This window comes from Prosopis cineraria, unplaced genomic scaffold, assembly GCF_029017545.1.
Source record: "Prosopis cineraria cultivar Desert tree isolate PC_DT_omini unplaced genomic scaffold, ASM2901754v1 PC339, whole genome shotgun sequence".
In the NCBI taxonomy this organism is placed as follows: domain Eukaryota; kingdom Viridiplantae; phylum Streptophyta; class Magnoliopsida; order Fabales; family Fabaceae; genus Prosopis; species Prosopis cineraria.
Genome location: NW_026555666.1, coordinates 37,667 through 54,240, shown reverse-complemented (window position 1 = coordinate 54,240; position 16,574 = coordinate 37,667). Strand labels below are relative to the sequence as shown.

The following is a 16,574-nucleotide window of genomic DNA, read 5'->3' as shown; positions in this document are numbered from 1 at the left end:
CTAAGGATTTCCTTGACAATAGTGCACTATTGATTTTGATAACTCCATGAAACCTTGAGGTTGCTCATTTGCTTGAAAGCTTTCAAACTAAAGAGATGAAGGGCATCTTGGGAATCCAATTTTGAAACTGTGTATGTTGTTGCACAAGCATTCTAAGCACTTGCTTGTCTCGTGAAGTGATAATAATTCTACTCCTTCCCCAAACCAATCACATACGTTGATCAATCTTCAACTGCAATGAACTTGTCCACATCATCAAGCACCAGCAGAAGAATTTTTTTTTGTTGGAGCCTACTTTTCACAAAAGTCGATTTCATCTTGTAAATGTTGATATCCTCATCTTTTAGTAATTCTTTAAGGCAGTTTTCCTGTAATACATCCAATCCCTTTCTAGCTAGTTGTTCTCTGACATTTTCAATAAAGCAGAAAGCTTCAAATTGTGCTTTCAAATTGTGAAACACAACTTTGGCAGAGTGGTCTTGCCAATACCACCCATACCCCACGTTCCCACAATGCGAAACTCATGTAGTAGCTCTTCAATTTTCATTATCTGGTGATCGATCCCAACTAGTCCTTCAACATGAAAGGATGACTTCCGATTCAATTTGCTCAAAAAATCATCAACGATCTCTTTAACAAGTTTGGATTCGGGCCTAGCGCAAATATAAAATAAAAGAAAAATCATATTCAAAGTTCAAAGAAAAGAATTATAAAAGAAGAATGGTTAAAAGCTACCTAACACTCTTGGAATCCCATCCAGAGAGACTTGTTGATTGGATCAAAGCATTATCCACTTTTTCACTTTTTCTTGGTTGCGTTAAACTTTTGCTTAAGCTTAGCAAATCCATATCCGAAATCCCATTTTGTTACGAATACTTGATGGATCTTAATTGTAGAAAATAGGAATGGCAATCCTTCTATATTTATGGTTGCATTCCATGATGTGAATGAGTCTTCCATACACCATGTTGAAGAAGCATAATCTTGAGAGAAAATAATCAGAGAGATCTCTGATTCCTCAATTGTTCTCAAAGAAGGTGTGAGATATTATCTCCTTTGTGGAGCTTGTGATCCATAAAAGTTCGAATGTTTGCCTTGCAAAGTGCTTCATAAAGATGACTAGTGAAATTGTCCCTGGTGTCTCCCCTCTAAGCTAAGGAATACATCATACTTGATTGCAGGAGGAGCAATGTCAACATGAGAAGAACCGTGGAAGTTGAATCAACATCATCTTTACAACTTCAAACAGAAAGAAATCATCAACAAACATTGGTTTATCAGCAAAATCATACAAAAAGAGAAAAAAAGGAAAAAGAAAAAAAGAAAGGCTGAGTATGGGGTTATTTAGAACAAGTTACCGAGGAGAGATTCTGAGAGCTTTGTAAATTGCTGCAGCCAACAGCACCGAAAGCAATAGCTGCACTCATGTGGAGCAATTTCTTGCTTCAGCCTTCAACTTTAGCTTTGGAAATCCGAATCAAAACAGAGTATTTAAATTCAGATTTAAGAAAATATCTCATATTGGTTGTTGAGACATGGATTTAGTAAGAAAAAGAAAAAATCCTATTCTGTTCTTCTATTTCATACAGGGCGTCCTACCAATACTCATCTATTACTGTTAGGTTAGTTAATTATTTTTCATTTCCAAACTAAACATACACAAATAATTTTATCAACTATATTAATTTTTATTTTAGTCTGCACACTTCGCAATTTGTTCCAAGAGTGAAAGAATTGATCCCTCAAGCTTTCAGAATCCAAACCAACAAGAAAAAAAAAACCCTCAAAATGAGCAGAAATATTAATTTTAATGGGGCAGGAGGAAATGAAATAATGAAGATGAAATCAATATATATAAACGAAATTGCTATCATAATCCATGTTTGATGAGTAACAATAAAATGGGGAGTAATGAAGATGAACTGATGAAAGAAAGAACAAGCACTTGGCTTTTGAAATTAAAAAAATAAAATAAATATGCCGTTTGCTTCACAAAAAATTGAATAATATAAACGAAGATCACTTTCACTAACAGATCAAATTTCAAGTCCAACCGCAAATAGTTAAAGGTTTTGTGACCTTGTTTTTCAAAAGTTACAGCATTAAAGATCTATGACCGTAAGGTTGCTAGGAAAAGAAAATAGCAAATCTTTTGCAGATTTTTTCCAGGGAAAATAGCAGAACAGTAAAAATCAAGGAAGTAGATGAACAAAGAGAAGGATTAACCTGAAAGGACGTGGATGGAAGAAGCAAAGAAAAGAGCTTACAAAGTCTCAAAAATGGCAGCTTTGATCGGCAATTGATTGCAGATTTCCTTTCCTTGCTCTCTCTTCAAACAAGTTCTTCGATTCAGAGATCAGAAGATGCCTCACCCTTCATCTCTCTTCTCTCGCAGTCTTTTTATATTTCTGGCTCTTGCGAAGCTAAGCGTGTCGGTGGTGTCGCCGTGTTGCACTGCTACTTCATCGCACCTCTCGGCAGCTTTAGTAAAAAGAAAAACATGAAAACTCACTACAAATAAATCAAGGATTTTTATGTGATATCACTTGGTACAATAAAATGTTTTACAGGGAAATGCGTTTTTCACTCTCAAAAATTCTGAAGCATTGACTGCAATCGAACACTAGCAGTATACGATTACTGTTAGCCTTCAAAGCAGATTCAGACTACCCTCACTAAGAAAGCAACCACGAACGAGGGAAAAGACAGAGGGTGAGGGGAAGGAGGGGGACGAGGACTGACCACGGACGAGGAAGACGGAAAACCGCCGAACCAGAGGACGGAGGCAACGCGGGCAAGGAACAAAAACGGACGTGCATAAAGTGGTTTCGGCTTCTCTAGTGCTCTCCAGAACCACTAACAATATTCGGTGTCGTTTTCTATTATGAAGGGAGGTCGTTGTCCATTTTGCTTTGAAAATCTCAGGCATTTGCTGCTGAATTCCTTTTTTTTTTTTTTTAAATAATGCATCCATAATAAACTTTATAAAAAAAAAATCTATAGCATTTGAATTTTTTTTATACACATACTTATTAATTAATTATATTGTAAAGAAAAATTATATAACAAAGAAATTAATAGTAATTAAGAGATATTGATTTTAATTCTTCAAATAATAATAATTTTTGGGAAAACTTATTGACATTATATATTCAAAATACTTATTTCTAATTACGTTAAGATATGTGGATTTTTTTATGGATTGTTTGTTCTATTATAAACCATTTTTATTAGTAATATTAATACATTAAAATTCACTTATCTCAATTTAATTGAATAAAAAAAATAATCATTTAATCATTATAGTTTTGACCCAATTGTAACGTAATTATTAAACTTTGATTCATTATAACTTAGTCCATAAAGTTTTGACTTGGTTATAAATCAGTCCTTGAATTTTGTATCTTCTAATTTAGTCTCTGAAATTTTAACATCTTAAATATTGGTCTTTGTATTTAAAAAAATAAAATTATAAAGATTAAAAATATTTTAAAATTTATTACTAATATCTTAAATTACTAAACCCTTTTAATCTTTATAAATATTAAAAATTTAAAAGATTTTTAATCTTTATAATTTTATTTTTAAAATATAGGGATTAATATTTATGCAATTGAAACTTTAGGAACTAACTTGCAAGAAGCAAAGTTTAAGATTAATTTACAACTGAGTCAAACTTTAAGAATTGAATTATAATGAGTCAAAATTTAGGTAATGAATTATAATTAAGTGAAAACTAAAATGATCAAATAATTTATTTTTTAATAAATAAATATATTATGTGTATAAATTAAGTATCTAAGTCTTAAATCTTACTTATCATGTTTTTGACCATTTGAATTATACAAATTACTTTTAACTAATTTTTAATCTTTATGAAATATCATATTTGAGGAAATATCTACAAGTAGGGAAGGATGCAAAGGTGAATTCTCTACTAGTTGTAATTGTTACCATGTTAACAACTAACCCATCCTTTCGTGTACTACAAATAATCTCTATTCTCATCAGCACAAGTAAGATCTAGAATTTAGTTAAGATCTATAAGCCCTTATTAATATTATAACCTACAATTCTAGTCAAAAGATATAAGGAATGTATAAAGAGGAATTGATTGTGCATATGTATGTATCCGACGTGTCATATGGTCAATAAGTTTGTACTAAGTTGTAACAATGAATGTGCCATTGTCACATGACTGTTTGTATTGTGACAATGTGCAACAAGTTGTAGAGTGAGTTATGGTCACATGTTTATTTGTATTGTGACAATGTACCTTAAGATTTGAAATGTGAAATATGAAAATGGATAGTTGTGAAATTACGACTTATGTCATATGTATTCTTATATTTTGAATATCCAACTCCCTTTATATATTTAAAATTAATTGATATATAACTATATAGAGTAAGATACATTAGTTATTCAATAATTATAATCACCCTTCTCTTTAAATATTTTACAGGTTCTAGCTCTATTGCTGAAAGAAAAGATTCTAGAGGCTTAAAAATCTACAGTTCCTATTGTAAAGCCTCCTATCTTCATTTATTTTTATGTAATAGTTAAGAATACTGTCAATTAGGATGCATTTGGCTTACACTTGCATTATGTACATGTTTATAGCTTTGAGATGTATTTTGGGTCCTAGAATGTTGTATATAAGTTGTTAAGTGTTAATAGCATTGAAATACTAATGCAAGTTTAGGATTGTTGATTTGATCATAACTATAAATATTGATCGTGCAATGCAATGCTAAAAAGCTTCCCCTACTATTTTTGGTATTAAGAGATTGAGGAGTGAAAATTGGTGTGACTAAAATTATATGTATGTAGTGTATTGTACTGATAGTCTTAAGTCCATTAAGTGTGATTTAGATGTTAGAAATAGTTTTTGGCACAAGTGTGTGGTTTTGGATACCCTTGAATTGTGAAAGTTGTGAAAAGGTCTGAAAATGTGTTTGGGTATCCATCCTCTTTGTGTAACATAATTTAGAAGTAAAACTCATCTCATTAGCTAGTTTATGAAAAAAGCTTTTAGTAAACACTTGGATCACATTATTCAAATGTCGGATGGAAAAATGAGATGCATCAAAAATTGCCTAAGTTTACTGTCAAATGACAATAGAATTGTTGTCTGAAATGTGCAACACGTCACGGCGTATGGCACTTATGCTGCAGCACGTAGCTAGAGATGAATAGCTGCTGCACTTGTACACATGTCGCTGCACGTTGTCCTGTTTTTCTTTCCTTGTTGTTTTTTAAGTGATTTTGAGTCTTTTCACTCCCATGGGATATCCTATGCTTCCGAAACAATATTTTACTTTGATAAAATTTTGTTAAATGATTGTTGAGTATTTTAAACTATAAAAACTTGAAATTCTATTTTTATATATTTCAAACTTGGTAATCTAATTGGCTTAGCCCAATTATTGTCTTAGATTTTATAGTAAATGTGTTTAAGTAAGGGAAATTTTACACACAACACACATCCAAGTTCCCACTACCCTACTAACAATACTTCTTAACTTCTCCCAAACAAGCCTTTTTATCTTCAATTCTAGGGGCACTATAAATAAAAGTCACATAATTGTATAATGCCATAAAACTATACAAAAGCCTTTTTATATTGTTTTAGCCACTATTAACTGCATACTTGTATGAATAATATTTTTTTTAATAATGCCATACATTGATATCCACCTCACTTGACCACCAGATAGCTAAACCCCCTCCAATTGATATCTACCTTAATTGACCACTAAATAGCTAAACCCCCTTACTTCTTACAAGATCCACATAAAATTCTTCCTTTAAACTACACTTTTTCTTCAATTAAAATAACTTCCTCCTTTCTAACCTTATCTCTACTAAAAAATACAACTAAGGGCTTATAAGTTTTACACTCTTCCTTAAGCTTCCTCATTGTCAAGGTCACCCCGAACCTTAACAGTTCTATGATATAAACTTCATGGCTCTTGGATGGTTATTAAAGGCTAGCCACCATCACCTTCAATTAAATTCACACTTGCATGACTTAAATCCATACTAACGTTAGTATTCACCTTCCTCATTCTCCCTCTGCCTTTCACTCCTTTACAAAAATCAGCCTTCATAAATCTCTTACCTATTCGTCTACTTCCTCTTCTAATGCCTGATTTTACAAACCTTAAACTTTTAGAGAAAACTGTAACTATTGCTTTATGGCTAACCGTGCCCTAACCTATTTCCTATTTTATAAAAGGAACCAAGGCCTTAATCTTCTTTGTCTCATCAACTATCAAGCCTTCATGAGCATCAATCTCTCTATTACTATTATCAGGCTTAACTTCTTTGCCTTCACAATCCTTTGTTCTGCTCAGCCCAATAATATTCAGCCCATCTACTAAAGGCCCATCCAGATCAAACCCTTTATGAAAGCATATTAATAGATGCAAAACTATGCAAGTTTTAGCACACAAAACTGAATGCTTATTCATAAGTGCAAAACCATACATGAGAGTTCATTGAGTTCACGTATGATTTATCACATATACATATTTGAAACAAGCCAAGTTTAATTTCATGTGTGATTATGCTTGGCAGTCGTAAGAAATTGCACCAACGGATAGAATCACTGTTCCAACGGTCTATCAACTACCAAAAATATATATATATGACTCATTTTAAGCCAGAACAAGAACTAATGATCTTTTAGCAAATTAATCATTATTTGAGTATTTGAAAGGCTTTCAAATTGTGCTTTTACATCTTGCATTCATTCATTATTCTTGAAAAGAATTGTAAAAAGCTCTCATAAGTTTGTAAGCTTTCAATTGTAATTTCATCTACTCTTTAATAGAGTTTTTTGCAAAAGCTTATTTCTTTCTTTAGAAATTTTGAAAAGGTATTTTTCAAGTATTTGTAACAACTTGTTGGATTGTAGCAAGGTTTGTTGAGTAATTCAAGACAAGTTAAGTCTTGAGAGTTGTACTGTGGTACTTGTGAATTTAGTTGAAAATCTAAAGTATGATCTTGAAGACTAGATGTAGGCCAAGTTTGAGGTTGAACCAATATAAATCTTGTGTGTCACATTTTCTTCCTTCATACTTAAGTTCTTCACTCTTTCAACTTTTAAAAAGTTTTAAGTATTACCTAATTCACCCCTCTTGGGTGCCAGCCTGTCTTAACATTTGGTATCGGAGCTTGGACTCTTGATCAAAGACTTAATAGTCTAAGAGGATTCTATGGATAGTTTTGGTAATATTGTTCTCCCAAAAGGTGCTAAGATTAATAGGCCTCCAAGATTTAATGATGAAAACTACACCTTTTGGAAAAGTAAGATGAGATTATTCTTTGAAGCATGAAACCTTAATTTATGGGAGATTATTTAGAATGGTTCTTATATTGCATATAAAACTATAGAAGGACAACTTATAAGAAAAGAAAGGAGTGAATTCATAGAAAAGGAAGAAAAACTTCTGCTGCTCAACTCTGAGGCTAAATTAATTATTGCAAGTGCCTTGAGTCAACAGGAGTACATTCACGTGAGTAATCTAAAAACAGAAAAGAAGATGTGGGATGCCCTAGAGATTGTTCATGAAGGCACTGAAGGAGTCAAGGAGAACAAAATGAGTACATTGACTTTGTAATATGAGTTATTCAAGATGAAATCTAAAGAAAGTATTAAAGATATGCAAGTCAGATACACCCACATGATGAATGAGTTTGCAGCACTTGGAAAGACTTATAAATAAAATGAGTAAGTCAAAAAAATTATGAGAGGTTTCCCAATTGAATGGAAACCCAAAATTACTGCCATTAAAGAAGCAAAGAGTGATTCCATAAGATCTATTACAGCACTATTTAGAAGTCTTGCCAAGCATGAAGGAAGACTATCCATACTGAAGGAAGATGCTGATAAAAAGAAGAAGTCACTGGCTTTAAAAGTGATAAAGGAAGAATCTGATTCTGAGGCTAATGACAGTGAAAATTCTGATGAAGAAATGACTAGGGCTGCACAAAAGACTGGACGGCACTGGACTTTAGCCTAACCCGGAGTCTGGTCCTTTTCATGAAAAGGACTGGGTTAGGTAACCCGTAGTCCGGTCTGGTCCTGTGAAAACCCGAAGATTAACAAGAATGGACTTGGTCCATAGGACTGGGAGACTGGTCCTGTTAGTCCAATACTCACTTAGCCTTTTTTTTCTTTTTTTTTCTCTATGATGACCAATAATCTATTTCAACTTAACAAATTCAATTAAGATAATAAAAACACTTATAATCATAATAAATCCATAATAATTTCTAACACCAAGAAAATAATATTTTAGTTATAGTCCAAACTCCAAATGATTTAAATACATAACTTCAATAAAAAATTAGAGGAAAGACCAAAAATAGACCAAAGGAAAAAATCAGCAAGAACAGAAGTAACAAAAATCAGCCCACAGACATGTTCCTTCAAAGTTCGAACAGATCAAGATCAGAGTGCAAAGTGCAAGGCAGGGGCTAGGGCTTTGGCACACTGAAGAAATTGAGAATGAGAGCAAAGTTGAGTGAGTGGCTGAGACGCTAAGTGCTGTTGAGTAACAGTGTTGAGGTTTTTTTTTTCGATCAAAGTGCAAAGTGTAAGGCAGGATTAAGACTTTTTTTCTAAGGGTTATTAATTAATAATTTATAAATTAATTTTAATTATATTAAAATAATTATATAGGACCAAACCGGACCGCTTAGTCCAGATGTTTGGTCTCTAGTCTGGTCTTACCCGAAAAATCAGTCCTATCTTTTTGGTCTTTTTGGTCCTATAGGACCAGCATTTTACAGGATTGGACAGGATTGGATTTTCATAGGTCAGACCGGACCGAACGAGACCACGAGACTTTTACACAGCCCTATAAATGACTATATTTGTCAAGAAATTTGGCAAATTTTTTGGAAAAAAGAAGTTTAGAAAGTTCTTAAAGAAGAAGGAAAAATATAATGTGCTATAAGTGCAAAAAGCTTAGACACATTAAGGCTGACTGTCCTTTAAAACAAGAGAACAAGAGCTATAAATATAATAAGAAAAAGTTTAAAGCTTATCTCTCTTCAATCTGGAGTGATAATGATGAGGAGTCCATAGAAAAAGAAGAAGTAAATCTCTATTTAATGGCCAAAAGGTATTCTGATCAAGTAAATGATTCAAACTTTGACTTAGAATTTGATTTCACATATGAAGAATTAAAAATTGCTTTAAAGAATTGTATAATTAATATTTTCTTCTTATGAAAAATGTTTTCCAAGTCAAGAAGAAACTTGCTATTTTTGAAAAGAAAACATGTCTCTCAAAAATGAAAATAATACTTTGAAAAAGAATATTTTGTTTTAGAAAAAAAAACAAAAAATCTATGCGCTGATTGTCCTCTTCAAATTTTAGAAAAGGAAGATTTGAAAAATACTTTGTGAAATTTTTTAAAGGTAGAGATAACTTAAATAAAATTTTGAGTCAACAAAGAATTATATTTGATAAAGCTGGCATAAGCCATAAACTTAATAAAAAGCAAAAGTATTATAAGAATTTCTTTATTCTTGCCACTATGACTAGCTTACCCAAATTTACTTATTCTTACTACAACAAGAAAGGACACATGACTAAGTCATGAATCCATAGGAAGTAAGAGTTGAGTGAAAATATGAAGTGGATTTCAAAGGAGTCTACTAACCTACAGGACCCAAACAAATTTAGGTATTTAAGAAAACATGACACTTATGCAAGTATCAAGGAGAGTAAAAAATGAAAAATAGTATCTAAACAATAGCTACTCCAAGCACATGATTGATGATAGCTCATGTTCCTATATATGGTAGAAACTAAAGATGGTGGGATTGTCACCTTTGAAAACAATGAAAAGGGAAGAATTTTTAGCATAGGTAAGGTTGATAAGAATTCATCCAACTCTCCATGTATTGATAATGTTTACTTAGTTAATGGTTTAGGATATAACCTTTTAAGCATTAATCAATTATGTGATAAAGGTTATGAGATTATATCTAATGCTGTGTGCTACATTGTGAGAGATAAATAAATTGGAAAAACCAACTTAGAAGGAAAGAGAGTTCAAAATGTATACTCAATTAATCTCTGTGATGATGACTCACTGAACACAAAATGCCTCATCTTTGTGAATGATGAGAGCTGACTGTGGTACAAGAGATTAGCTCATGTCAACATGAAGTAATTGGACAAGCTTGTAAAGAAAGAACTAGTCATTGGGCTGCTAAAGATAAAATTTAAAGCAGACAAGCTATGTGATGCTTGTATGGAGGGCAAACAAGTCAAAACTACATTTTAAAGCAAAAATGTAATATCTACATCAAGACCTCTCGAGTTACTTCATATGGATCTAATCGATCCTTTAAGGGTAAAAAGTCTAGGGGATAATCTCTATACCTTTATTATAGTTGATGATTATTCTAGATTCACATGGACTATCTTCATGTCTTACAAGGATTAAACCTTTGATTATTTTGTAGCATTTATAGCCAAAGTACAAAATGAAAATGGTTTGAAAATTATGAAGATAAGAAGTGATCATAGTAGAGAATTTGACAATTTCAACTTTATTAAGTTTTGTAAAGAACAGGGAATTAGTCATAAATTCTCAGTATCTAGAACACTTAAATAAAATGGAGTTGTGGAAAGAAAGAATAGAACCTTGGAGGAAATGCTAAGGACCATGCTAAATGAAAAGAAACTCCTTAAGTATTTCTGGGCGGATACCATGAGCATAGCATGTTACATAGCAAATAGAGCACATATTCGACCATTTTGAAGAAAACTCCACAAGAGCTCTATAAGGGAAGAAAGCCTAACATCTCTCATTTATATCTATTCAATTGTAAGTATTTTGTACTTAATAATGGTAAGGATAATCTAGACAAGTTTAATTCTAAAAGTGATGAAGCTATATTCCTTGATTATCTATTGAGGAGTCAATTTATGTTAGATTTGATGAATCCTTATTAGATGAGAACAAAGAAGATGAAACTATAAACCTTCCTCTTGATGATCTTTTTACTGAAAGAAAAAGAAGGAAAATCAAACCAACAATGATACCATGACTAATGATCAAAATAGAGAGACAGATGATCTTTCAAAAGGTTGGAGATATAGCAAGTCACATTCTATTGATTAAGTCATTAGAGAAGTTAGTGATAGAGTTAGAACAAGAGGTTTACTTAGAGAAGTATGCCATTTTAGTGCATTTCTTTTTACTATTGAATCTTTTGACATCAAAGAAGCTTTATTTAATAAATATTAGGTCATAGCAATGCAAGAAGAGTTAAACTAGTTTGAGAGAAGTCAAGTTTGAGACTTAGTGCCTAGACTAAGTAATCATCCTATAATTGGGATAAATTGGGTCTTTAGAAACAAACTTGATAAAATTGGTATTGTGGTAAGAAATGAAGCCAAGCTAGTAAATAAAGGCTATAGTCAAGAAGAAAGTATTGATTATGATGAAACCTTTGTTCCTGTTGCTAGGCTTGAGGCTATTAGACTTTTACTTACTTTTACTTGCATTAAAGATTTTAAACTTCATCAAATGGATGTTAAAAGTACTTTTTTGAATAGACTAATCAATGAAAAAGTTTATGTAGAACAACCTCTAGGATTTGAGGACCCATCAATGCCAAATCATGTTTACAAATTGAAGAAAGTATTGTATAGACTGAAGCAAGTACTAAGAGCTTGGTATGATAGGTTAAGTACTTGTCTATTAAATAATAACTTCAAAAGAGTAATGGTGGATCAAACTCTACTTTATCAAACTAAAGGTAATGATATTTTTATAGTTCAAATTTATGTTGATGATATTATTTTTAGAGCTACTAATGAGGTTCTTTGCGAGAAATTTGCTAAGATTATACAAGGAAAATTTGAGATGTCAATGATAGGAGAGCTGAACTTCTTTCTCAAACTATAAATCAAGTAAATGAGGGATGGAATCTTCATAAACCAAACTAAGTACACTTATGAACTACTAAAGAAGTTTGGATTTGAAAATTCAAATCCAAGCAACATACCCATGAGTGTATCAATTAAGATGGATAAGGATGAAAAAGGGAAGAAGGAGAATTAATCAAAATTTAGACAAATGATTGGATCACTGCTCTACTTAACTGCCAACAGACCTTATATCATGTTCAGTGTCTGTATGTATGTAAGATTTTAAGTTGATCCAAAAGAATCTCATTTAAAGGATGTGAAAAGAATCTTCAAGTATTTGAGTGGAACTCCTCAACTAGGACTTTGGTTTTCAAAATAAGGAAAGCTTGAATTGATCACCTATTTAGATGCTAATCATGGAGGATACAAGACAGATAGGAAGAGCACAAGCAGAACTTGTCAGTTTTTTAGTGGCTTATTAATATCATGGTTTAGTAAGAAGCAAAATAGCGTATCCTTATCATCTTGTAAAGCTAAATATTTGGCTGCTGGAAGTTGTTGTGCACAAATTCTGTGGCCAAAATTGCAATTAGAAGATTTTGGAGTTCATCTTAAGGAAATTTCAATTAGATGTGACAACACCAGCTCTATTAATTTGGCCAAAAATCTGTCCAACATTCAAGAACAAAGCACATTAATAAAAGGTATCATTTCTTAAGAGATCATGTGCAAAAGAAGGATATCATATTGGAGTTTGTGCCTACTATCGGGCAATTAGCATATATTTTCACTAAACCTCTAGCTAAAGAGTAGTTCACATTCATTATGAGAGAATTAGGAATGGTAAATCCCAATGAGTTGTAAGATTTTTAAACTTAATTGAATTACATTTTGAATCTTTTACTAACTTAAGTTTTGGAGTTGTTTTAAGTTGTTTTTGCAGGGCTTAATTTGTGAATTCTGACTTCTCTAGAATGGATCAAGTTGAATCTTAAAGAAAGAGGTTAGAAGATCACGTGTAATTTGCTTAAGAGATTAGTTGTTACTGTTTGAGGATATTTCTTGCAAGTTCACATGTCATATCTTGCGTGAAAATGCTTTATTCTGTGATATTTTCTATATGGCTGCATTTTCACGTGTGAACCATGCTTGGTCACTTGCATAAAACAGTACTCAGGATAATATCTTTACTGAATTGTGCTAAATCATGCATGAAGATAATATTTTTGCTTATGTGAAATAGCACACAATATGTCATCCTTCTTGAGTTGTGCTAAATCACACGTGAAGAAGGAAGTGACACTTGTATGAAATGTCTTCTCGAGAGCATTGTATTCTGACTTAGTCATTTCATGCGTGAAAGCCACTTGTGACCACGCATGATTTTGCCTATATTGAATGTGCAAAATATGAACGTTAACCATACTGCTAAATCATATGGCAGATACAAGGTTGCCATGTTATCCAGCATCGATTATTGAAAGGCAAGTATTTTTTTATTCATGTCTATATATTTATAAAGTTGTTTCATGTTTTTTAATAAATATTAAAAATTTTATGTGTTACAGATATCATTGGTCACTTTGTATTCCTTGCAATTTTATGTGTTGCAGGTATCATTGGTTATTTTGTGTTCCTTGCCCTCCTGAAGCTATAGTATATTGGTTTTGTTCTCTGAGCAATAAACCAAGTGAAGAGATTAAATAGATTTTAACAAGTAAGTAAATTTATCTTTGTAAAACTTTACTTTCTTGATATATTTATACTTTTTAATTTTTTATTTACAATTCATATTAGAGTACTTCAAACATATTATATGTCAACTGTGTTATGTAAGGAAGAAACATTGAATGGTTGGATTTACTTGAAAGTGAGTGTGAACACTTAACTTCTACCTTTTATTATCATTCACGTGCATGAGATTTACTTGAAAGTTAGTTTAATTTTAAATTTCCATTTATTTTTAGTGTTGTAAGCAATTAGGACAAAAAAATGTGCATATTATATTATCTTACATGTATGAGATAGTTGAAGTGAGAAGCATCACAAAATTGCATAATAAGGTATTTATTTGTCTTTATAATTTTAGTTTAAATTCTTGAACTTAACATCTTATAGTATTATTTTGATTGATTTTATTATTTAATTTTTTGATAATTTGGATCCCTACAATGACAAGGAAATTGATGGCACTCAAGAAATATTGGCTCATCAAAATTCTTCAAGAGTACTTTTTAATGTAAGAGGTTGCCAAGTTGTTAGTTGAACATATATGTATATTGATTAGATTAGATACAATGTAAAAATATCATATTAGTTACAATTAGTTGATCAAATACCTAAATTGATTACTTTAGACACAATGGACAAATATTATGCTAGTATATATATATATATATATATAATTGATTCTGCTGGCTAGTTGGCTGTTTTTACCTGTTGAATATATTTTGTAAAGTTTACCAACTTAATTTATGGAAATACTGAAAAATAAATTAGATATTAAAAAAAAGGGACTTTCCATGTAGGTTCCTTTCAAACCAACGTGAAAAGTCGTGCTTTCCACGATGCAATTTGCGATGACCCCTTTTAAACTAATGTAAAAAATGCTTCTTGCAGTATTATATCTAATTCATTCATGAAATCACATTTATTATAAAAGTATGATTCCTAATGTTGCTTTGCAATAACGACTCTCTTATATGCTGTTCTATGCATGTGTCTATAAATTATTTATAGGGCACTAGAGAAATAATCTTCAGTTGATTTCTAGAATTTGCTGCTGAAAGTAGCTTGAATTTTTAATATTTGCCATATTTAGACTATTCTATAACTTATTAAAAAGCATCTGTGGAGATTGATTTAAACAAAATTATTTTATTGATTTAAATTGTCAGGCAAAAATGAATGAATAAATTAATTTACTTCACCCACTCAAAAAAATATTTTCGGTAACACTTGATATTTGATGATTTCTTCACCCAAACTTAATTGAGATAATATTAAAAAATTTACAAATTAAAATTTCTCAAAATGATAAAATTACTTTCGTTACTTTTAAATTATATTAATATTTTTAAAATTATTGTTTATTAGATTTTTTCTCCTAATCAGGTGCTTTTGGTATCGTTAATGAGTTAGTGATTTTTTTTTTAAAATAGATTTGTGTGCAATGAAGTGTGAAATGGTTAAGGGACGATGACAATTAAAGACCCTCTAAAAATATTAATTCTAATTGAGAGCTATAACATTTTAAAATCTAGTTGAGGACCATCCATAACATTTTGAGATTCTAGTTAAAAACCATGGTCCTTAATTAAAATAAAAAAATATAATTTATGAGGTGGAATTCACTAGCGTCACTTGAGAATTCATTAATCCAACTTAAGAAAATTGCTAATGTATATTGTGAAAACATGAAACCCTACTTGAGAATATATTATTTAATAAAAAGTATCACTTGAGAATTCACTAACCCAATTTGAAAAAAATTTTAACATATATTGTGAAAATATGAAATCTCACTTGGGAATAGATTATTTAACAAAAAACTTCAATCTGTACAAGTCACCTTTTGTTTAAACAATTGACTTTTAAGTAAGGTTTTATTTTTTTACAATATACATTAGAAATTTTTTTTCAAGTCTAGTTAGTGAATTTTCAAATAGCTTTTTTATTAAACAATTGATTTTCAAATAGAGATTCATATTTTCATAATATACGTTAGAAAATTTTTCAAGTTAGATTAGTAAATTTTCAAGTGACACTTTTTATTAAACAATCGATTCCCAAGTGGGGTTTCATATTTCATAATATACATTAACAATTTTTTCAAATTGGGTTAGGGAATCCCCAAATGACATTAATAAATGGAAGAATGACAATTAAGGACCTGTTAAGAATATTAATCCCAATTACAGATCATGAAATTTTGAAATCAGAGTTAAAGACCATAGTCCTTAATTGTAATAAAAAAAATATAATTTGTGAGGTAGGATTCACTAACATGACTTGGAAATTCACTAATCCAACTTGAGAAAATTACTAACGTATATTGTGAAAACATGAAACCCCACTTGAAAATTAAATGTTTAATAAAAAGCGTCACTTGAGAATTTACTAACTAGACTTGAAAAAATTTCTAACGTATATTGTGAAAAATGAAACCCCACTTGAGAATCATTAATAAAAAGTGACTTATCCAAATTGATATTTTTTATTAAACAATTGATTTCCAAGTGAAGTTTCATGTTTTCACAATATACGTTAGAAATTTTTCAAGTCGAGTTAGTGAATTTTCAAGTGGCGCTTTTTGTTAAACATTTAATTTCCAAGTGGGGTTTTATGTTTTCACAATATACGTTACAAATTTTCTCAAGTTGGGTTAGTAAATTCTCAATTGGCAATAATGAATCCCACCTCACAAATTATATTTTTTTAATCACAATTAAGGACCATGATTCTTAATTGTGATTTCAAAATTTCACGATCCCTACTTAGAATTAATGTTTTTAGCAGGTCCTTAATTGTCATTCTCCCTTAATAAATCCTACTTCACAAACTATAATTTTTTTGATCTCAATTAAAGACCATGATCTTTAACTGAGATTTTAAAAAGTTATAGTTTTTAATTAAGATTAATATTCTTAAAGAGTTATTAATTGTTATT

The 16,574-nt window shown here is 30.9% G+C and overlaps 1 protein-coding gene across 1 annotated transcript; it reads right to left on the bottom strand.

The window, feature by feature from the left end:
• Positions 1-237: 237 nt before the first annotated feature.
• On the bottom strand, positions 238-859 carry LOC129296485 (disease resistance protein RPS6-like). Its single transcript, XM_054935083.1, has 2 exons — positions 736-859; positions 238-653 (listed from the first exon to the last, which is right to left on the bottom strand). The coding sequence occupies exons 1-2, from the start codon at positions 846-848 to the stop codon at positions 446-448; spliced, it is 321 nt and encodes a 106-aa protein (XP_054791058.1). The 5' UTR covers positions 849-859; the 3' UTR covers positions 238-445.
• Between the last annotated feature and the right edge of the window lie 15,715 nt (positions 860-16,574).

Excerpts from the sequence above, each read along its gene's own strand:
- LOC129296485 (XM_054935083.1), bottom strand. The coding sequence starts at position 848 with ATGGATTTGCTAAGCTTAAGCAAAAGTTTAACGCAACCAAGAAAAAGT. Across the intron at positions 654-735 it reads TGGGATTCCAAGAGTGTTAG|GCCCGAATCCAAACTTGTTA; the intron begins GTAGCTTTTAAC and ends TATTTGCGCTAG.